At 37.7% G+C, this 19,944-nt stretch overlaps 1 protein-coding gene across 2 annotated transcripts; it reads left to right on the top strand.

Moving 5' to 3' along the window:
- The first annotated feature begins 1,821 nt into the window (after positions 1–1,821).
- Positions 1,822–18,359, top strand: LOC148862831 (uncharacterized). Of its 2 annotated transcripts, XM_088979952.1 has the most exons (11): positions 1,822–2,203; positions 2,414–2,553; positions 2,705–2,779; positions 4,617–4,703; positions 5,145–5,201; positions 15,875–15,967; positions 16,674–16,746; positions 16,986–17,061; positions 17,161–17,251; positions 17,809–17,951; positions 18,047–18,359. In XM_088979952.1, exons 2-10 carry the CDS (start codon positions 2,503–2,505, stop codon positions 17,935–17,937), a joined length of 732 nt encoding a protein of 243 aa, XP_088836078.1. In that variant the 5' UTR covers positions 1,822–2,203; positions 2,414–2,502; the 3' UTR covers positions 17,938–17,951; positions 18,047–18,359. The 2 variants fall into 2 exon arrangements, with proteins under 2 accessions (XP_088836078.1, XP_088836079.1); XM_088979953.1 differs by lacking the exons at positions 16,986–17,061; positions 17,161–17,251 and having other exon boundaries at positions 1,891–2,203.
- Positions 18,360–19,944: the final 1,585 nt, after the last annotated feature.

Genomic DNA, 19,944 nt, shown 5'->3' with positions numbered 1-19,944 from the left:
TCAAACATTTACATAGAACAAGCCTAAACCACTTTGGCTATTTTGGAGAAAAAAGCCTGAGCTGTTTTGGGAGCCTTTGCACATGACACTTTAGCTAATTCAGCTACTCATTTGTATTTTCAATTAGAAGAAGGTTAGTGTAAATATTGTTTTATTTTAGGGAAAATTTTTGAAGAGTACCCTAAACTTTGGGAGTTGTGTTAATTCAGTCATCGAACTTCAAAACATGTCTCTATAGTACCCAAAACTTTCAAATTGTGTCTAATAGGTTCCTACCATTAGTCAACACCGTCACATGACATTAGGTGTGCATTAAATAATTTCAAAATGGCAAATTTACCCTTTATGGTATTTTTCTAACCATTTTACCCATTTCGTCTAAGTGTTAAAAGAAGGAAAGGGGATGAAGGGTTATGAAATTGGATATGTGATCATCTAGTTATAGTTGATCATTGAACAGGGGGACTTGAACAGGGGAGCAAGAGCTTCAATAGTTGATTGGTGTTCGGTTTCATAACCCTTTTCCCCTTTTCCTTCTTCTAAGAGTTTTTTCGTTTCCTCTTAACTCTTATATCTTAAGAGTAATCTTTTAACTTTAAGAGAAAAGTCGGTTGTTTGTTTCCTCTTATCTCTTATCTCTCAAAGTGCAAGCATACAACTTTTTGTTTTCCAATGATATTCCCAAAAAGACAAACAGAAGCTCTCATATATGTGGTCAAAATGGATATTTGATAATTTTCAGAATTTAGAATTCATAATTCCAGAGGAAAGAAAAGTTCACCGATACCAATATACCTCTTATTGTAATTATTGCACTTTCAGATGTTAGACTTCAAAGAAAACAAATAGGCCCTAACACTCAAACGGAATGGGTAAAATGGTAAGAAAAATATTATAAAGGGTAATTTTGCCATTTTAAAATTATATAATGCACACCTAATGTTATGTGATGGCACTAACTAACAGTAAACTAGCGGCAATGACCTATTAGACACAATTCGGAAGTTCAAGATACCATAGAGACACATTTTAAAGTTTGGGAACTGACTTGATGATCAAGGTTTAAGCGCTATAGTTGTTTAGGAGGCTATACCAATGGTAAGATTCCATGCCAGTATTAAATACACGAGACCCACATTTTTTATGGTGGGGCCATGAATTTATTATTGGCGTATAACCTCATCATTGGTTCCACAGTCGACTGAACAACTAAAGCATTCATCTAATCTGGTTTCTGACTTATTATGTGTTGTTCAGTAATTTTCCCTTTATTTTAGGGTTTCTAGTATATAATGGCAACTTTTGGGGTTTAATATCAATAAAAGTAATATATTTAAAAAAAATCAAAAATATGTTAACTTTTTAAAAATAATATCAATAAAGGGCAAAAATACAATTCATCTTCTTCTTCTTGCCATTTGTTCACCAGAGTCACTGTCTGCCACTGCCCGCCACCACCCAACATCGCCGTTCACTGCCGCCTCTGCCTCTAGCAACGTTGTCAGAGGTGGCCAGAGGCAAAGGTGGGCGGAGGTGGCGTCATTGGATAGAGAAACCACCAGCACCGTCGCTGCCCACCTTTGCCTCCAGCCACCTCTAACAACATTGCCGGAGGCGGAGGCGGTGATGGGCGGCAGTGGATAGCAGTGGCGAGCGGCGGCTCTAGTGAACAAATGGCAAGAAGAAGATGAACAATATTTTTGCCCTTTATTGATATTATTTTTAAAAAACTAATCTATTTTTAATTTTTTTAAATATATACTTTTATTGAAATTAAACCCCCAAAGTTGCCCTTATATCCTATTACCCTTTATTTTACCCACACTCATTATTAGGTGTCACTCACAGCAGGCAGGTTATCAAAACAGCCAAAGTTTTTCCGAACAAGCTACAAGCCCACTTCGAAGTTCGAATAGCCACTCTCACTTTTTGATGTGGTGCAAATATGTATGGACACGCTGTGATTTTTTGGCAAGTTCAACGCAGAGGAACCTAATGCCCTAACTCGCCCTTCACCTTTTCTTTATTCTCTAAACAGACACCTCGCCCAAACTCTTTTCTCTTGCAAAGCTCGTAGCAGATTGCAGAACTGCACAAGTAGACGCCGGCTCTCTCTCCCTTTCTCCTTTTCGGCTCTATTGCAACGTTCAGAGACGATTACACAGAAGTTCGTGCAATACCCAGAGGTTTCTCTTCAAGGGAGGTAAATACCACACTGTACTTTCTTCTTCTAAACTGAGATTGATTCTTCCTGTTTATATGAATATCTACTTTATGAGGGAGGTGAGTACTTATATGTATTCTTCTTCTTCCTCTTCTTTCTTTCCCTTTTTTTACTTTATACGAAAGTCGAAAATTTTCTCTGTTCTTAGTTCCAGTTACTGGGTTTCTGAGTTTGAATTGTTTGTAACAGGGAAAACCAAGAAATACGGCAGCCCGCGTACCACTACCACCTTTAGCACTAGTTTCTGGTAAGACAAATCCTGGTCTTGTGAAAGAGTCATGGATGATAGATCTTTGAATCTAACCACGAGTTTCATTGACCAGATAGTGGTAAGGACTTCTCCCTCCCTCCTTTTCTCCCTCTCTCTCCTGAATGTACAATGCTTCATGTGCAACTATTGGCTCCTTAAGCTCTCTGTACGATCAGTACTCAGTACCTAAATCAATTTTTTCTACTTTATTCTGTTACCGCTTTTTTTAGGTACCGGGAGATGTGGTTCTTGATCTATCAAGCATGTCTAACCAAACCATCAAATTGGGTGGAGGATTGCGTCAGGTGCGTATAGGGCTTCCTTTCCCGGTTTCTCTCTAGAAAAGTTTAACAACCTTCGCAACCCCCTTCCCCCGATGTGAATTTGTATGATTTCCTTTGATCTTATTAGACTCATGCCAGAAGGTAAGAAAGCAATCCATGAAATTCAGCTTGCTATAGTTGATTTTTCCCCTTTTTTCCTGGAAGCCAAGTGTGTACTGGTTAATAAGTTGGTGGTGAACGCTTTCTTCACATATTACTGAACTTTTGGATTCGATGGTGATCAATTATGGATTTTGATGACTTTTTAACTTTGATTAAGTTACTTTAAGCTTCAATTAGCTACTTACTTTAACGATGACTGGTAATGGTTTACATTGGTGGGCTTGGACATTAATACATTTCTAAGTAAAATCTATAAAGCAGTATCTGTAGGGGGCAAGTGGAAATTTAGTTATGCACATTTTCTCATTTTCGTCATGCTCATATATCTGAAAAAATATAACATTTGACAACTACTATACGTGGTAAACCATAATGTGTGCAATGTGCATTTAAGTTTCATCACATAATGAGGTGTTATATTGTCTGATGTGTTTATTCAATGTTTTATGTACATAATACAGTTCTACTCAGTATAGAATGTATCTTATGTTGAGGCTCACTGACTTGACACCTTTATACCTGTCACAACTTATTATGCCCTTAATATAAGCACTTAGGTATGCTGCAATCATTTTGTGTTCATTCAACTTGAACTCATGTTTCTTGAGGTGTTCAGTTTGATGTTCTGAAAATTGTAATTATTGTGAATTATAAGGGGTTTAAATCAAAGTGAAGTATGAATATAATCATAAATCATAAGACTTTTCTGTTCTTAAGATAATGTTTCGAATGTAAAAAATACAAAATTGAAAAAGGAAGAGAAAAAATTTCCTCTTATTTCCAGCCTACAATCATCTTCTAAATATTATTATTTTTGATATCTTCTGAAGGGCTACACAATGGGGGGGTAGTCCATCCCCCAACCTGTAACCCTCCACCCCAGGTGCAGGCGGGATTCGGATCGAAGTCTCCGCTATGACCAGGAAGAGACCTTACCAATCAGCTGATTGGCACCTTGCCATCTTCTAAATATTATTACCAACATCGTGATTGGTGGATGGTATAATTGAGTTCAACTTCATACTTAAAATCCAATATATGCAACTTCTTGCAACTCATCAATTGATAAAAAATAAACTAAAAGTGGTGCAAGTGCAACTGATGTTATCATCTAAGTCTAGTTCTTACAAGGTCAAAACGATTAACAACCGGCATTTCTAATTCCATCATTATCAGAAGACAAAAGGACATGCAATTGAAATAAAATAGAACATAACAAGATAGAAGAAAAGATCAAGACTCTGTGAAAATATTGATAAATCATACTATAAAGTTATAACTTTTAATGGGCTCTTTGCCATTTTAAAGTATAAGCTAAAATCCATAAAATGATCGTGCGTGTGTTTTGCTATATTAGAATATTATTGTTTGATTGGAAGATATTTTGGTAAGATGGAGTATGTATGATGGCTTCAAATTTTCTGGTCCTATTGGCAGTATAAATTTTCTGTTTCTATTGGTAGTCTGTTTTTCATCATATGGATTAAAAATTGGTAGTTTTTTTTTTGGGTGCTTGTAGTCTGTATGAAGACTTGCTTTAAATTTTCTGGTCCTATGGGCGGTCTGTTTTTCATCCCATGGATTACGAATTGGTAGTTTTTTATTTTTTTGTGTGCGTGACAACTTATCTTTTACCATTGTTTCTTTGCATGGGTATTAGAATCATTTGTATTCATTAGGGTGCCTTGATTTGCAGGACTGTGACACCATTTCTGTGATGAAGGCTGGGAAGCTAAAGTTCTCAAAACCAAACAAGTATTGGGTTGAAAGTTCCCAGAAGAGGGTGGGTAGAAATATTTTACTTTATACCTACATTTCCATTTCACAATTGAAGTTGTTTTAGGTTTTCATTTTTTGATGAGTTGTTTTAAGTTTTCTTGTCATTTTAATGCAACCATATATGTTGGCTGTATGCCATGCAAACAACAAAATAAATTCTCCTTTTGATAAAGGTTGGGTGGCCTGTATATCATTTCTCAAGAATAATAAGGGATTACTAGGCTTTTAGTTTTTCGGAATACTCAATTTTGTTTGCAGTCTTAACTAGGATTATGGATCTTACTATTTTATTCTGAAGTCCATATTGAATGTTTAACTATATATCTTTGAAGCAATAACCTACCTCCTAAGCTTTTGGATGATAAAATATATTTCTTCATTCTTGCTTAAATTTTATCCTTTTGCAATCTAATATTATAATTTATTTGGTTGTTATGTTCTACAGTATGTACCCTGTGTGGAGGACACAATTCTTGGTACTGTGGTAGACTCAAAGGCAGATGTAAGCTTCCTTTTTCTTTCCCCACTTGATGACATGAATGCCAAATTGGAAGCAATGGAGCTGCATGTTAATATTCTGAGAATTTTTGTTTGACTTATTTTATGAGTTAGAGAACTATTCCAAGGACTTATATAGGATATTATACAAGACCAATGCTATTTTCTGCATGCTCTCTATTCAGCCTAAGAGTGACATTGCTCTTTCTGCACTCAATGAAAATGAGTAGTATGAAAATATGAGTTGATTTACTACCTAATAGTGGCAAATTTATAAATACAAAGATACAAATTTAATGACGATTTCTTTTTAAGGAATTTCATAAAAAAAATTTACATGGTACAAAGAAAATTTATTTTCTGTTTCTACTTTCTTTGGATTCCGATGTAGTATCAAAGTACCCCTTTAGAAGAGATGCCATCTTGTAAGAGACATTGGCCATGGTTGAGAAGCATCCATTGGAGAATTCATCTTAGCCTTAGGCCCTTTGTCTTAGATAGACTAATGTTACAGGGTTTTCTCTTGATACAAAACATAAAATAGAAGGTGATTCCAAGGCTCTCTGCCTTTCATTCATCAAAAAAATTCTCTTATATTTCAGAACCTCTTCTTGAAAACATCTGGTACTGGTTTCTCCGAAGAATATTTAAAGCTTGGTAGAAGTTAGGGTGAATGTTAGGAGACAAAAAAAGTTGTCCACAGGTGTTTGGTACTTTGATGTGCTAGGCTGGTAGCCTTGTGGGTTATTGAGGAAGAACGTGAAAAGAGCATACTTTTTTGGTACATAATTACATTTTGGATATGACACTGACCAGAATGGAATGGCAAAACAGGATTCAGGTAGCCAACTCCATATGGTTGGGACAAGGCATAGATGATGATGATTCAATTCCATTCAAGGTTTTATTTGGGGATCTCATCTTACTGTCCACCCCTATCCTGATTGCACATATTTTGGATGATATTGATATTTAAATTGATCTTTGGATCACTTACTTTTCCAGGTAGCACCTATTGAGTGGTAGGTCCTCTGTTAGGATGGTGGCAATTGGAAAGTTATAGGGCCCCACCCCAAATGGTTACAAGCCTTGTGTCCCTGGACCCAAACTTTTGTCTTTGGTTTATTTATTTGATTTTTGATGAGGTAAAGTAAATTTTTATTAATAAAAAAGAATGGTATACATGTATGTCAGTTCACTGTGCAAAAAGATTTTGCACATATGCACCCTTAAACCCCCAAAAAAGTCACTGTAAAAAAAATGAAGATAAAACTTCCTCTTTGAAAAGTATGTTATCACTTTAACCAGCCTCTGAGATCATCAACTATTAGGTTTATCAGCTTTTCTTCTTGATAGTGTCTTGCTCAAAAGTCCTATTTTTTTTCACCCCAAATAGCCCACAACACAGCTAGAGGTACTGCTGACCATAGGATCCTTCCTTGCACATTTTTCCAACTTTCCAGCTTTGTAAGAGAGATTTGACTGAGCTAAGATTTCACAGAAAAGGATTCAGATTTGGACCGTTTCCAGTATCTTTGGTCAGGGAGCTGTGTTTCCAAACTTAGGTTCTGCAACCTGGATAGCAAATCTGCAACATGGGGCACCTCCTAGTCATTGATTTCCTTTTAAATGATGGTGACCGGACCATTGTGTCTTCAACTGTGACATAAGAAGCAGCCACTGTGGCGTCTTTATTGGAAGCCATTGAGAACAACTCTGGATAGGCATCTTTTAGGGTAAATCGGTACACCAATTGTCTTTCCAGAATTTCAGCCTATTCCCTGCCCCTACCTTATATTTAATTCCTTTTAGGAAATGAGGATAAGCTTTGTAGACCCCTCTCCGCACTCCCCAGCCATATGGGCAGGTAGATTCAACTGCATCCCAACCATTGTTCTAAGTGCCATATTTTTGAGAAGTGATACATACCAAAGTTCGTTTGGTTCACTGAAGAACCTCCAGAACCACCTACCAAAGGGAGCCGAATTGAAAAGCTTTATTTTTTTTTGATACCCTAGCTGTCTTGTTTGACTGGTTTTCAAATCTGGTCCCAACTTACCAGATGGTACTTTGAGAATCCTTCCACCCAATCCTTAAAAAGTCTCTCATGACTTTTTCAATTGTCAAGACTATCTGGTGGAATGGGGAAGAGAGACATGTAATAAACTGGAATGCTGGCCAATACACTCTTTGTCAAGGTCAGTTTACCTCCTTTTGGTAAATATCTTGCTTTCTAGAAGGCTACTTTGTTGCTTACCCTCTCTATTGTTGTGGCCCAAATGCTTTCATTTGGCCCTTAATGGCAAACCCAAGTGTTTGGAGGGTAAGGAGCCAGTTTTACAACCCAACAGACCTGCCAGGTCATGCAAATTTTCCACTTCCCCAACTGCCATTGTTTTGCTTTTAGGAAGGTTAACCTTCAAGCCTGATACCACCTCAAACCAGCATAGTAAGTATCTTAGGCAAACCACTTGTTCTGCTTTAGCTTCACAGAAAAATAGTGTTGCCTGCAAATTGGAGTAGGGGAATTCCTCCACCATTCCTTCCAGCCTCAAAGCCTTCTAGACATTCACCTTCTATTGGCTCTAGCAGTCATCTTACTTATCCCTTCCATCACCATGAGGAACAACAGTGGGAAAAGAGGGTCACCTTGTCTAAGGCCCCTAGAGCTTTTGAAATTGCCTTTTCATTTGTAGGTTCATTTAAAAGGATTGAAAACCTGGTAGTGGTGACACATACCTTCATCCAGTTTCTCAATTTTTGTCCAAAGTGCATCTTATACACCATGTAGTTTAAGAAAGCCCAATTCATATGACCATAGGCTTTCTCTAGAACAATTTTGCAAACTAAACCCTTCTTAATATTGCTTCTTCTAGAGTCAATTAACTTTTTCGTTATCAAGACTCCATCTTAATTGTGTTTATTGTGGACTAAAGCTCCTTGAGAGACAGATAATTGAACCCATCACCATTCTCAGCCTAGAGAATGGTGATGATAATAATTAAATATTTCCATCAATGCCTATTTAAGCTTTCAATCTATTATACATGGTTGTTTGTTATTGTTTTTCAGTCTAAAGTATAAATGTATAATGTACTTTTAGTATTCCTTGAAAAACATTTCATATACGAATCCCATGTTTTTTTCCAATGTTCAGAGCAGGGTTTGAAGTATCAATACACCCAGATGTATTGGCAGGGGTGTATCAATACTTTCTAACTCATGCTTTTTTTTTTTCAAAATTTCATTTTTACACATTTTTTTACTATTTAATCAATAAAAATATTGGTTTGCTGAAAATACCTTTAAATAGGTGTATTAGAAACCCAAAGATATGATACAATATGCCTGATATGGGGCATATCATCTCGGTACTTTCAACCTTGGTTCAGAGAACCGACCCAGAGGCTGAACCATTTTTTTCCTCTGGGTCACAGACCACGGGTTCATCACCTAGGTCAAATTGGTCAACCTGTGAAATGGCACCCTATAGATGTATAATATAATATATAATCTATATGTAATATATAATATAATACATTATATTATATTATGATGGCATAGTTTCTTATGAGGACTTGAATTTCCCACAGAAAATTTGGAAAATATTGATACATCACAAAAATCCTTCTTATGGGGTAATAATAGAAAGAAAAAAAATCCTTATCTCTTTTTTTTTTTCTTTTTTATTGGAAACGGTAACTTTCATTAATGATATCAAATAAACATCTTGCACTGTTAACCACTCAGACAGAGTGTTGACCCCAAAATAACATCAAGAATTACAGTACAACCGAAAAGAAGTTTTCCCTGAAGGTCTCCTGTTTTGCCAAGCTATCTGGCACTGAGTTTGCTGATCTCCTTACCCATTTGAATGTTACTCCACTTCCCTTGCCAAGCAGATCATTTCCCTTATTTGCTGTATAAACTTCCATACACCCAACTTCTTTGTTTGTAGCCACCCTATTAACAATTTGGAGTCCCCTTCCACCTCCAAGTTCTGAAATCACTATTGCTTAGCAAATCTCAGGCCTTGTAGGAGAGCCAAAATTTCAGCTCTCATAGTCTCCCACTCCTATGGGACCAGAGTATAGTGCCGCCATTCTGCCCTCCCCATCCCTAAAGACTCCCCCAACTCCTGAGGGTCTTGGGTTACCCATGGAGCTTCCGTCAAAATTTAATTTTACCCTTTGTTGTGCTGCAGGTGTCCAAACGGTAACTTTCATTAATGATATCAAATAAACATCTTGCACTGTTAACCACTCAGACAAAGAGTGTTGACCCCAAAATAACATCAAGAATTACAGTACAGCCCAAAAGAAGTTTTCCCTGAAGGTCCCCTGTTTTGCCAAGCTATCTGCCACTGAGTTTGCTGATCTCCTTACCCATTTGAATGTTACTCCATTTCCCTTGCCAAACTGATTATTTCCCTTATTTGCTGTCTAAACTTCCATACACCCAACTTCTTTGTTTGTAGCCACCCTATTAACAATTTAGAGTCCCCTTCCACCTCCAAGTTCTGAAATCACTATTGCTTAGCAAATCTCAGGCCTTGTAGGAGAGCCAAAATTTCAGCTCTCATAGTATAGTGCCACCATTCTGCCCTCCCCATCCCTAAAGACTCTCCCAGCTCCTGAGGGTCTTGGGTTACCCATGGAGCTTCCATCAAAATTTAATTTTACCCTTTGTTGTGCTGTAGGTGTCCAAGGAGGTTGAAGGACAAGCTGTTTGGTTGAAGAGTTTGCCACTGTTGACCATCCCCTTTGTATATCATCCACTGAAAAGTCTTTAAATAAGTCACTTACTTTCAGCCAATGTATGACTTTAATGGCTACACAGTCAATGATTTGTTCTGTTGATCTTTGTGCTCCTTGGAATATTCTGTTATTCCTTTCTTCCCATAAGAACCAAAGAATGGCAGCTCTTGTTGCCCTCCACATCACTCTTTTCCTTTTCTTTGATAGTAGGAAGAAGCTTGGGTTGAAAAGACTTGTCACATTTGGGGGAGAAGTCCACCTGCAGCCAAATAAGGAAGAAAACCAATTCCACACACAAGAAGCAAAGGGACAAGAAAGTAAAAGATGTGTAACTGTCTCACCATTTCCCAAACAAAGGCAACAAACATGAGGGGAGAGGCAATGATTCGGCTTTTTTTGTAAATTATCCAGAGTATTAATGTTTTGGAGCACCACCTCCCAACAAAAGGCTCTTATTTTTGGGGGTACAGGACTACACCAGACTTCCTTTGTAGGAAAGGAGCCTCCTGGGTACAAGGAACGAAGGAGGGCGGAGAAAAAAGAGGCACAGGTATAGGAGCCAGAGGGGGACTATGACCAGATCTTGCTGTCCTGGCAAGAGAGGTCCAGGAGTGCAGTATTAAGAAGGGAGATTAGTTCATCTACTAAGCCCATTTCATGTTCCCTTAACCCTCTCCTTAATCCTAGATCCCAAGAGTTTTCATTAACAAGCATTGAAGAAATCACTTTCTCTTTGTTGAGGGACAAAGAAAAAATAGGTGGAAATCTGTCTTTGAGAAGAATGTCCCCAAGTCAGATATCCTCCTGACCAGCTAAAGGAAAGAATGTAGCAAATTGTGAATTCCTTTCCAAGGAGAAGCCCTTGTTGCCCTAGGATCAAGACCAGCGTCCCATTCGTTGTTTGTCATGCCATGAATGCTTACAATTACCTTATGCCATAAGTTCTCTTGTTCCAAAGGAAACCTCCATAGCAATTTACCCAGCAGTGCCATGTTCTTAAGTTTGATGTTTCCTATCCCTAGGCCTCCACTATCCCTACTACTTGATACCACCTCCCACTTTACCAAATGATCCTTTTTTGTATCCCTTGGCTCCCACAAGAAGTCTCTCATCAGTTTCTCTAGTTTATTGCCCACTTTTAAGGGGATCCTAAAGGTTGAGAGGTAATAGACTGGAAAACTAGTTGATGTTGACTTTATTAGGTTATTCTACCCCCTAGAGATATGTAGTTTCTCTTCCAGCCAGCAAGCCTTTTTGTGAATCTTTCCACTATTGGATCCCAGAAACTAACAAAAGTCGGGTTCCCCCTAGGGGTAGACCAAGGTACTGTAGAGGCCACTCACCTACTTCACATCGCAACAAACTAGCTAGGCTTTCAACGTTTCCTCTCTCCTTACTTAACCCTACTACACAACTTTTGCTCCGGTTTACTTTGAGGTTAGAGATCTTTTCAAAAAGGATACCATCCTTTGTAAATTTGTCATTTCCTCCCTTTCTCCTCCGCAAAAGATTAGAATATCATCTGCAAATTGTAAATGGGTAACCATCACATTACTCCCCCCAATTCTCCAACCTCGTATCAAATTGTTGGCATCAGCCCTTGAGATCAAATCACTAAACACATCTGCTATTAGAGTGAAGAGGAAGGGGGAAAGGGGGTCACCTTGTCGAAGGCCCCTTTTAGCTAGAAAGAAATCTCTGGCAACTCCGTTAACCAAAATGGAATAATGATAGGAGGAAATACAACCCCTTATCCATTTGCTCCATTTCGCTCCAAAACCTCTCAACCTTAACACTTCTAGAAGGAAATCCAAATCCACCAAGTCATAGGCTTTCTCTAGGTCCAATTTGCAAACTAGCCCTTTTTCCTTTCTCTGTTTTTTAAACTCCGCACACTCATTTGGAATAAGGACTTGGTTTATTATTTGTCTTCCAAACACAAAAGCCCCTTGATTTGGAGAGATTAAATATGGAAGAACTTTTTTAATCCTCTCAGCTTACACCTTGGAGACAATTTTATACATGCTACCCACAAGGCTTATGGGTCTAAAATCTTTTGGGTGGGAGGCATCTAAGGTCTTAGGGATCAAAGTGATAAAGGTGGCGTTTGCCCCTGAGTTGAATTTTCCCCTCTCAAAGGATTCAGCAAAAACTTCCACTAAATCAACACCCACAATTTCCCAGCAATCTTGAAAAAAAGCCATCGTAAAATCATCTGGGCCCGGGGCTTTGGATCTTTCCATAGAGAATATAGCTTCTTTTATTTCTTGGACTTCAAAAATCCTTATCTCTTTGTAATTGGAGAAGTCTTTACGTCCCCTATAATTGAGGTGGTTGGGGTCTTAAAAAATGGATTGGCTTAACCAAACTTCCATTTTGAAACTTGGTCGGGAAGTTCTAAAATGAGCCCAATAACTTGTGGGCCCAAAGTGGTAAAGAAGTATCTATTGCACAACAAAATTTGGGAAGTTAAACCGAAAAAGGGTGTTCTTGGGATTGGAGAGTTATCTTAAATCAAAGAGACTTGATAATGAAAGGTTTAGGCATCAAAATTGGTAATGGTAGAAAGATTAATTTCTGGTTTGATGTCTGGGAATGACAGACCTATAAGTATAAGCAAGATGATTAATACAGATTTGCCCACTAATGTTAGTATGATGGTGTCTGATGTCATTGATCTTACTTTGAGAACTTGGAATGAAATGAAAATTCTTAACTTTGTTCCAGAAAGTGGTTTGAAGAGGATTAAGACAAAAGGCGACTTCCATCCCTTTGGAAGATAAAGAGGATGAAGTTGTGTGGAGGTTTAACCTAAAGGGGTGTTTTATGGTTAGGCCAGACTATTGACTGATCGCAAATGAGCATGGTTTTGATAACTCTATTTTGAGTGCAAAAAAGAAAATCTGGTCCTTGTGTCCCCTCCCCCAAAGTTAAATTTTTTGAGCTTTCTTAAGAAAAAGATCCCAACCTAACTTTTCCTAAAAAATAGGGGAATGGATATTAATATACAGATACAGTGTTACATGATCATATTTTCTTTAATTGTCGTGTTGCCAAACAAATTTGGATGGTACTTGACTCTAGAGTTCCCATGCCAGAGATGTTCAATTCAAATTTGTTAGATTGGTGGCCTAACCTTTGCCTCCACTGTGCTAATGGAAGTTAAACCCAAATCCCTCACTGTAGGGGTGAGATTGCTGATCCTAGGAGAAAGAAGTGGATTGGAGTCAAATGGTGAGCTCCAAGAGGTGTTATTAAAATAAATTTTGAATGCTTCTATGAAACAAAATGGGGCTTGTGCAATTGGTGGGCTTGCACGGGATACCAACAAAAAAGTTTTAAGTTTCTTGTTTCTTTTGCTGATCTTTGGGTTTAACTTCCATTAACATAGTGGAGGCGTGGGCTGCATTTGAAGCTCATCAATTGGCTGTTAGATTTGGGAGTTCAACAATCATCATCAAGGGAGATTTTAAGTTGGTTGTGGATTGCTTGAAAGGCACTGTCATCCCCCCCTCACAGTGGAATTTCAGTAAAATTATTGGGTGCTGCTTCAGAAGATATAGTTTGAATGTGCAATATTCTCATACTTATGGAAGCGAAAATGGCTGCTGACTGGTTGGCTAATATCGGGCGTTCTGATAGTGGTTTGTTTGGTATTTAGTTCAGACAGGATGTTTGATTAAACATTTGCTTTGCTGATTGCTGGGGAAAGGCTACCCCCAAGCTTGTGTAGCCCATCTTTGTTTCTCTCCTCTATTACCAAAAGAAATATAATGTATATGTAATCTGCATAATTATATAATATACATAATATTAATAACTATATACATATATTAAAAGTATTTAATTATGTTCTTCATATAACATATATATTATTTAATTTTAATTTTTATACTAAATTAAGATTTGAGGCCAAAAAAGGTGTTTTTGGCAAAATAGTGGGGCAAGGCACCTTGGAACATATACATTTTGAAAAGTTACCCAAAATAAAGAAAAAGATCACCACAATCCAACCACCAAGTACAAAGTTATGACCTCCGGAAGTTTTTTTTTTTTTTTTTTTTTTTTCAAGATGAAAAATTTTATTAAAACAAAAAGAAGATACAAGGAAAGGTGATAAGCAACCACCCGAGGAGAAAGAAACAAACAAGAAAACACCCAACACCCAACAAGGTGAAACGAGAACCAGCCAGCCCAAACCAGCCCACTCATGGCCAATCCCTTACAAACTACATATAAATGATACAAAAAAGGTCAAGAAACTCCGATCTTTATAGCACAAAAACTGATGCCCTTACAGACCCCAAACACCCACACTTGGCACCTGACAAAAGACCCAAAAACAAAAACCCAACCCCTAATCGACTCCGACTCAATCAGTCTTCTGGTTTGAATTTTGGATGCAAGCTTCTTGTTGTCTTCTGACTACACTTTTATGTTTTCTCACTATCTTGTTAGGCCCAATGCCAAACGGAGAACCATTTATCCTTGCAAATACCTTTGACACTGCTGTCTACTGTTGACTTTTCCTATTCTTCTTAGATTTGCATCTTCTAGCTGTAGTTAAGGTTCCCTTAGCTTTTTTCAAATTTCCGGCAAGTATGTGGCCTCTATCTGACCCCTTCACCCCCTCCAATTCTTCTTCCTTCTCCTTGATTCCATTCTTGCATCCTCTAATCGGCCCTTTCATCCCTTGAATTACTGAATTACTTGAGTTACAGTCAATCACTGGCTCCTCTTTATTATCATTCTCCCCATTTCTTTCTTCCACGGACCTAAATGCTTCCTTCATAAACTCCTCCCCACCTAAGAGGAACAAGCCCATAATTCTGTTGACTTCCACTTATTTATCACTTTTTCAATGTCATAATTCTTCTCTATCTTAAGAACTTGGTCATCCCCAGAGCCCTCCCCTAAGTCCGCTTTTTCCCCTCCCCGTTCTCTGTTTTCTTCTAAAGGAAAAGTTCTATATCTCTTCCTTTTATAAGTATTAACCCCACCCCAATTCTTTCTTCCTACACCCCCGTTTCCCCCTCCCCCATTCCCTGCTTCTTTCTCCCCTTCTTTCTCCTCTACAACGCCATTATCCCCTTTTCCTCCTCTGTCCCCTCTTGATTCTTCCTCTTCTCTTATTTCCTTTGTCTCTTCAACCCCACTAATCGCATCTCCTTGAACACTCTCCTCTTCCTAAACTCTAGTTTCATCTCTTTCCGGCACAGTCCTAATCGCCTTTTTGCTCTTCCCTTCCTCTGTCGCTTTTTTTTGCTCCTCCAGATCTTCCTCCGGAAGTTTTCATATACATTGAATTTTATATGAATAAAAAACAGGCCAGTTTTATGAAACCGGGACTGGTCCACTGGTCCCTGGTTGAAATGGCTCATTGGGCAGTTATGGTCAGTTTTTCTTACCCCTAGTTTTTAGAGCCTAGCCAACCCGGCCTGTGTATCCGTTCATGGATTTTCCAGTTGGAACAGCCACTCCAATCCAGTTCTTTGAACACCGGTTTTTTCTTATGCTTTCTCAATTTTCCCCAATTTCTTTGGGTCTTGAGTGGAACATATGGCACAATACCTCTGAGATGCTAGTGCCATGTGGTTCAAGTATACTGGGTTCATTGGATTCTCCAGTCTTATTTTAATTGTACTAAAGCCACGGTAGAAAAATCATATTCAAGAATATCATGAAGTTCTGTACTTAGTTTTACGTCTTTGTTACTCTATGATAGTGAAACAAGCAATGTTCTTAGATATTCACTTTCTCTTACCTATTTAATGTGCTTGTTCAACTTACTTGATGGATCAAAGTCGTTCTTTACTTCTTTTTCTTCCAATTTGTAAATGTCATCGACATATCAACTGCATGTCTGAGGTGTTAACTAGAGGGTGATAAAATTTGTTCTTTGTGTTCTTTCTATGTGCAGAACTTTCTTGTGGATATAAAAGGACCTACTTTGGCATTTCTACCTGTACTTGCCTTTGAGGGAGGAACGAGGAGAAACATACCAAAATATGAGGTACATCTTTGGTTATTCAGGTCATATTATGCCCATCAATAGAGAACCTAGGTTAAGCTTAATAGAGATTCTCAATCTGTTCTAGTACTTGTTTTATGGTAGATGGTATCTCAACTTGTACGTGCATAGAAAAAAAAGGGATGCTTTTATTTTGCGCATTTCTCATGTCAATGCCATACTTCATCATTGCATTGTTAAACACTTAAACTCCTTTAGCACTGACGGAGTCTAACTAGCAAAAAATCCTCTCTAATTCATAATCAACTCTTTTTTCTTTATGTCACTCATGATCATCTTGTTGATTTTATTCTGTCTACCATGCCTATTATCTTTCTTTCCCTGTTAATGGTCCATGCTGACTTGCTAACTTTATAGATAACACTAAATATTCTAATGACAATTAAGCAATCACATTTTTTGGGAGAACAAGGCCCAAATGAAAATGGTGTTTAAAAGTATGAAAAGAAGATATCCATGGGTGATATTTGTGATACATGTTATCTCCCTACCCTGTAATACTGATAAAAGGGAAATATTCCGATTTAAAGTTGTATTACATTGGAGTTATGGCCAAGAAATTGTTGCAACATTTTCGTTGTTTTGTTTTTTAACGTGCTTCACTGGCTTGTAATGTTTAGAGTTGTATTTCCCTTTCTTCTTCAACTCCAAATGGTCAAGTGTGAAATTATTCTACCTTTCATTGCAGGTAGGTACGTTGCTCTATGTCCGAGTGGTCAAAACAAATGCTGACATGAATCCTGAGCTCTCATGCACTGATGGTATTCAATTTTATTTAGATCTCTTTTGTGTGTGTCCTGCTTTTCACAATAAATGCATATTTTTCCATTGTCAGCTTCATATCTCTGCTTTTCAAGATTATGGAATCTTCCATAAAAAAAGAAAAAGAAAAAAAGCAAATTCAAAATTGACAAGGAGTTCTTTTGCATCACAATCTAGTTCAACCATTTGCTGCATTGTTAATTGTTCTGAAATTCATTTTTTCTTGTTGATTTAATAGCCAGTGGGAAAGCAGCAGAGTTTGGTGTCTTGAAAGATGGCTATATGTTTGAAACATCAACTGGCCTCTCACGAATGTAATTTCCCATTGGCTTCAAAGTTATCATCTCACCAAACGGATTGTAGAGAAAGAATTTGACACTGTTTTTTTTTTTTTTCTTTTTTATTACTACTAGGTTGCTAAGCTCCCCTACATGTCCGGTTCTTGAAGCTCTGGGGAAAAAGCTATCATTTGAGATAGCTATCGGGCTAAATGGCCGAGTCTGGGTATGTTCTTTATTAACTTCGTGGGGGATATCTGTTCATGTGGAGAATTTGGATGGATCACATTAATACCTGAAGTCCCCATTATTGCCAACTGCCAGGACCATCTGGTTTGTGATTGGAGTCTTTTGGATTCAATGGATCCATATCAATTTATTGTTGTGAACAAAACTTGCCCTTTTCTACATCTCATTAGAATCCTTGTTTCTATTTGTTATTTGAGCCCCACTATGGTACTGGTGCCTAAAAAAGTAATAACCAATCAACTGGAATTTATCAAAGTAGTAACCAATCAATTGTGTTTCATCCAATTTCGTGTGGGTTTCTGATTGGTTAAAACTTTTCAGATACCATACCTTTCCGGAACCATAAAAATTGCCTTTATTCTTGTGTCATATTTTCATTTAATTGCTAAAATTCATGACCACCTGTTGATGGGCAGGACGAGTCTATGGCAATTGGAAGGTGTCTTGTTGCAACCTTGAGATTGCCAGTTAAATTAGAGCTTTCCTATTCAAAGTAAAGATGCTTAACTAACCAACTCACTTTTGGAATTTTAGGTCAATGCTGCATCTCCGTCCACGGTTATCCTTGTCTCAAATGCAATCATGAACTCAGAATCTTTGAGCGGGGTGCAGCAAAGAATCATGGTGGAAAAACTTGTGCAGAAATTTCAGTCTTCGAGTTGATAAGTTGGAAGTTGGTAAGCCCCATCTCTCATCTCTTCTGGCCTTGCTTTGCTCCTCTTCTTTCTAGAAACACAAGTATCTTCATACTGTCTTTTCCTTTCTGTCCTAGGATATGGTGGACGAATTAAACTACTGCAGTTTCCGTCAGAGTTTTATGGTATTATGGCCCTCTGTTATTTAGGCTGGAGTATTTGAATGCAAGATCTAACAATGGTTGGCATATCGTTCTGTGCAACACTTGGGTTTAGCTACTCAGACTGAATAAAAGCTTCATTCATGTTGCCCCCTTGCCATTTTTTTCCTATTCTACAATTTTTAGTATCATTCTCTTTATATTTACTGAAGAGAGATTTTACAGTGTAGTTAACTTGTATATTATTTATTTATTTTTATCTAAAATGAAATTGTATCTTTGCAATTCACTGTTTCGTCTGCTTTTTTGTCTTTCGTCCACTTTGATTTCTTTTGTCTTTGTTTTCGACTTATTTTGGTAAAAGAGTGAAAAAAGTACATGTATCGGTAAAATTGGGTCAAAAAGTACGAATACAAATTTGTTGGGGTCTGCATTGATGTTTGGTTGTGATGAACACAAACACGAATTTTAAGATCGGAATCTACCTACCTATTATATATCGACCAACTTTGAATGAAAAGCTGGCATTCCATTTGAATGCAAAATTGTCGGGAAAAACAAATTTATTTTGATTCAGTACAAAAAGTATTGTTATCAAACAATTGCAAGAGCGAAACAGAGTACAAATTCACTTTGGTTTTACATTACATTTGCACTCTTGCAGCATAGGTACTTCGTAAGTTGGCGGGAGAACGACTGAGACATGTGTGTATGGTGGTTTTATTTATTTTGTAATGTTGGCTACTGCCCGTAGGGAAGTGAAGGTCCACATTGACTTCTTCAGGTTATGTCACTCTCAGTCTCAAAGCTGGTAGCTACAATGACTCTCACGGACCACCGTTGAATACCAACACAGTAGACGGTACTCGACTACTCGTGCATGTGATGTTCCAAACGAGTTCATCAGGTGGACCACATTGGAGTTGGAATTGCTATAGTCCTAACCTAGCTAGTTAGGCATTGCTATAGGGTATAGATCCTCCTACCTCCAATGTGTTCTTAGCTCATTGCTCCTGTGGTAAAAGTAAAACACCATGGTCTCTAATAATACCCAGTCTTGATTTCTTCCTGCGTGGATGTGTCATGTGGGTGTGGCTTTTTCCCTTTCCACGCCATGAGCCAGGGTTAAGGTTGAATTTGAAAAAGAGAAAAACACATTAAAATAATTAAATATGGTGATAACCACTAAAGCGGGATTAAACATTTCTCACAAAGAAGAAGAAATTTTTGACATAAAGGGGGTATTTTTTTGGATTTTGAGAAGGGGAAAGTTGGTCAATGGGATTTTGATTTCTATTGACCAAGAAATCCATGTTTTTTTTTTTTCAGATTTGTGGAGATCATGAAAAGTTTATTTTCCTGCTGATCACTAAAGTTGCTACTACTTGAATGAGATAGAAATGCCCCTTTTAATATTGAATTTTTATGGCTAAAATCATGGTTTTTAAAACCGACCCGGTGATCAAACTGGTCAGGGGTCCGGTTCAGTGGTTCATTGACCAAAATCAATGGTTGACAAAGAATAAAAAATTAAAAAATAAAAAAAAATTCAAAAAAAAAGGTCAAAACCATTTGAACAGTTAACCGCTCGGTTCAGTGGTTCATTGACCAAAATCAACGGTTTTGGGGGGAAATTCGGTTTTTGGGGAAAACGGAACTGATCACCTGACCGATTCCCGATTTTTCTGGTCCGACTGTCCAGTCTGGTCTGGTTTTGAAAACCATGGCTAAAATGACATGAGAAATTAAAAAAAAAATGGGTAAATGCACTTACTTGGGTAAATCTTTCCCGAGAAACACTGGATAAGTGCATTTACCTGAATAAATAACTTACTGAAAAGCGAAAGGGGCCAAAAAAGTATTTGTGCAAACGG

Source organism: Nelumbo lutea, chromosome 3 (assembly GCF_056320005.1).
Source record: "Nelumbo lutea isolate HS-2025 chromosome 3, American lotus-T2T, whole genome shotgun sequence".
NCBI classification, from domain to species: domain Eukaryota; kingdom Viridiplantae; phylum Streptophyta; class Magnoliopsida; order Proteales; family Nelumbonaceae; genus Nelumbo; species Nelumbo lutea.
The sequence above is the reverse complement of the archived record's forward strand: the minus strand, read 5'-3'. Positions and strand labels throughout refer to the sequence as shown.